The sequence below is a fragment of the Loa loa genome (genome assembly GCF_000183805.2).
Source record: "Loa loa unplaced genomic scaffold supercont3.11, whole genome shotgun sequence".
NCBI classification, from domain to species: domain Eukaryota; kingdom Metazoa; phylum Nematoda; class Chromadorea; order Rhabditida; family Onchocercidae; genus Loa; species Loa loa.
In genome coordinates this window covers 1,169-4,093 of record NW_018108191.1, presented here as the reverse complement: position 1 = coordinate 4,093, position 2,925 = coordinate 1,169, and the positions used below count along the sequence as shown (strand labels likewise).

Genomic DNA, 2,925 nt, shown 5'->3' with positions numbered 1-2,925 from the left:
CGACACACACACACACACACACACACACACACACACACACACACACACACACACACACAAATACACACACACATGCACACACACTGGGTGTAACCAATTGATCAATGAAGTAAAAATGATAGATGAAAATAAATCCCTGCGAGGAATGACAAATAAAGAAATGAACTTAGTAAGTTCTTAATTATACTGCTTTTATGGCACATATTAAATAAACAAATAAGAGTTGACAGGGATATTAGAGGAACGGAATTGAGAAGGAATCAGGTTAGAGTAAACGAATCAGATCATTCAATAAATTTTCGTAATTAACAACCAAATTCAGTTAATGAATGATAAATCCACAGTTTTATCTATTGCATTGATTCTGGGAGAAATGAATTCTGGAAAAAATAAATTCTTTCTCTTCATCTGAATTTGTTATCAATTAGTGTCTATCTCATTCCCCTTTCATGAATTCTTTCAGAGTTCAAAGTATTTTTAAAGCTATTATTTTTGTTTGTTGGATAGTAAAGAAAAAAAAACTAATGACTAAGGTAAGGTGATAGCGACAGTTAATGTTTGAGTAAAATAGCTTTTCTGGGATAAAAGGACTAAGATAAAAATAAAAGATAAAAAGGCTAAACTCTAGAAAGAGTAATGAAATTTTCATCAGAGGAAGTTCTTTTACGATAGTAAATTTTAGATAATAAATCTATCAATCGATTTTATGCATATATACAGCATTTTGAATTTAATTCCAAAAAATCAGAATTTGAATTTTGTTAATTACACATAGGCAATCAATAATATATGTAACAATCATTCAACTGCCAGGCCTTTGTAAATCATTATTGAGTGGATTGAACATTTGTGGATACGAATACGGGGTTGCAGTAGCATTACTTTGAGCATAAGGATTGTAAATATCACCCTGATATGGATAGTAAGAAGGTGCGCCGGTACTGCTTAAACTAAATCCGCATGCAGCATGTGTATGACTCGCACCAGGCATGTATGCAGTTGCAGATTGAGCACCTAATGAATACGCCGATGACCAACCTGAAGAAAAAGGAAGGTTTACTACCTTATTTTATAAGAACTTCGTAGGAATTACAATTTCTTTTATTTATTTTATTAGATTTGTTCACCATTTCCATTCGTCTTTAAGTAATATAGAAGACTTCTAGTTCTTAAATGACCAATCCTTAGATGACCAGCCCGTGGGGAAATATTTGTAATTGATATTTAATTGAATCTACAACGTATCAAATACCTGAAAAATCAGGGAATATCCATTCTTTTCTCATCACAATCTAGCTACCAAGCTTATTGGCAGAGAGTGTTCTACTTAGACAGTTATCAAATAAAAATTAAACTCATTTATTACATTAAAATTACTAGATTTTTTCCAACCGAATTGCCCCTATGTACTGCGGAATTCTTAAGTTTTTCACTAATCAACCGGTCACTAGTCCTGGAAGGCCAAAACTGGAAGATAACAGTGGGTCAAAACAAACAACAACACCTCTTTCTAACTATATGAAATATTGAATTCGGACACAAAATGAACATACCGGCTAAATTTGCTGCATGTGTCGGGTATACTGCTCTCAACGGATACTCTTCCTTGACGGTATTTTCTGAACTGCAAAGTCAACTTTTAAACAATTTTCGATTTTTGAAACTTCTGAATTACTCCAACATTGTTATTAAATCAAGCGAATTAGTAAATGAAACAATGGACAGACTTCAGAAAACTTGCTGACAAACATGTATAGCTTTTACAAACTTACAATGAACGTTAGACTTACCTATTTCCAGTTTTCCGATTAAATTCCGCAGTACCAGGGATTACCAATGGTGAAATACTTTTCTGTGCACTTGATTCACCTTTGTTCGGTTCTGGTGGAGGCGTTTCTGTATGGCTGCTACATCGATCATGATTGTGCCGTACTTGCATCATCCGTTTTTGTTGTCGATCTTTTGCTCGGCGATTTTTGAACCACACCTTTTTGTATGGAAACATTATAAAATTATAATTTAAAATAAAATTATATTTGTTTTTGGGACAAGAAATATCTTTAGTAAATTTGAATAAAAATTTAGTTCGTGCTATTGGGGAAAATCAAGCAAACAACCTGAATTCGAGATTCCTGAAGTCCAATTTTTTCTGCGATTTGTTCACGATGATAAACATCCGGATAATGGGTTTGCTTAAACACTGATTCGAGATAAGAGAGCTGCATAGGATTAAATGTTGTACGTTCTCGTCGTCCTGTCGCTTTACGATTTTGATCACTAAATTTAAATTTTATAATTTAAGAAGCATAACACTCAATTCTTCTAGCTCTTGCCTTCCATTATTGCAACTATATTATGAGAGAGGGAAAATCACTTAGTTGTAGTAGTAGCTGATGGATTCAGATATCCCGGGAAAACAGGTGTCGAAGAATATGCGAACGATGGCTGCGGTCCAAAAATATTGTATGGATACGGACCATTACTCACCATCGAATTACATCAATGTTACTGTATTACAAATGTAATGCTTGCACTAAAATCTTCCTGAAACGGATACATTTATTGCTTACCACATCCTTCAAGAAAATTAATATAAAAATAGCAAAAAACTTTTGTACTAACATTATATTATCTTAAACTGAAATAACTTTGACCATCTAAAACTAACGTAAATCTGACCCTCTAAACCTGACGTAAATCTAACCATCTAAAACTAACGTAAATCTGACCCTCTAAACCTGACGTAAGTCTAACCATCTAAAACTGTATGAACATTGCGCCATCTTAAACTGACACAAGTTTGAGGATAATAAAAATGTCGAATGTACCATAATCAAATTAATACCGAATTGAATCCATTTTGAAAAACCAACGGGAAAACTTAAGAAATTTCAAAGAGCAACATATACATGAAGAAAGTCATTG

At 33.3% G+C, this 2,925-nt stretch overlaps 1 protein-coding gene across 1 annotated transcript; it reads right to left on the bottom strand.

Annotated features, from left to right (window-relative positions):
- Positions 1 to 802: 802 nt before the first annotated feature.
- Positions 803 to 2,490, bottom strand: LOAG_13219 (homeobox domain-containing protein; the record flags this gene model as incomplete). Its single annotated transcript, XM_003148728.1, has 5 exons — positions 803 to 1,038; positions 1,554 to 1,624; positions 1,791 to 1,987; positions 2,118 to 2,277; positions 2,375 to 2,490. The coding sequence occupies 5 exons, from the start codon at positions 2,488 to 2,490 to the stop codon at positions 803 to 805; spliced, it is 780 nt and encodes a 259-aa protein (XP_003148776.1).
- Between the last annotated feature and the right edge of the window lie 435 nt (positions 2,491 to 2,925).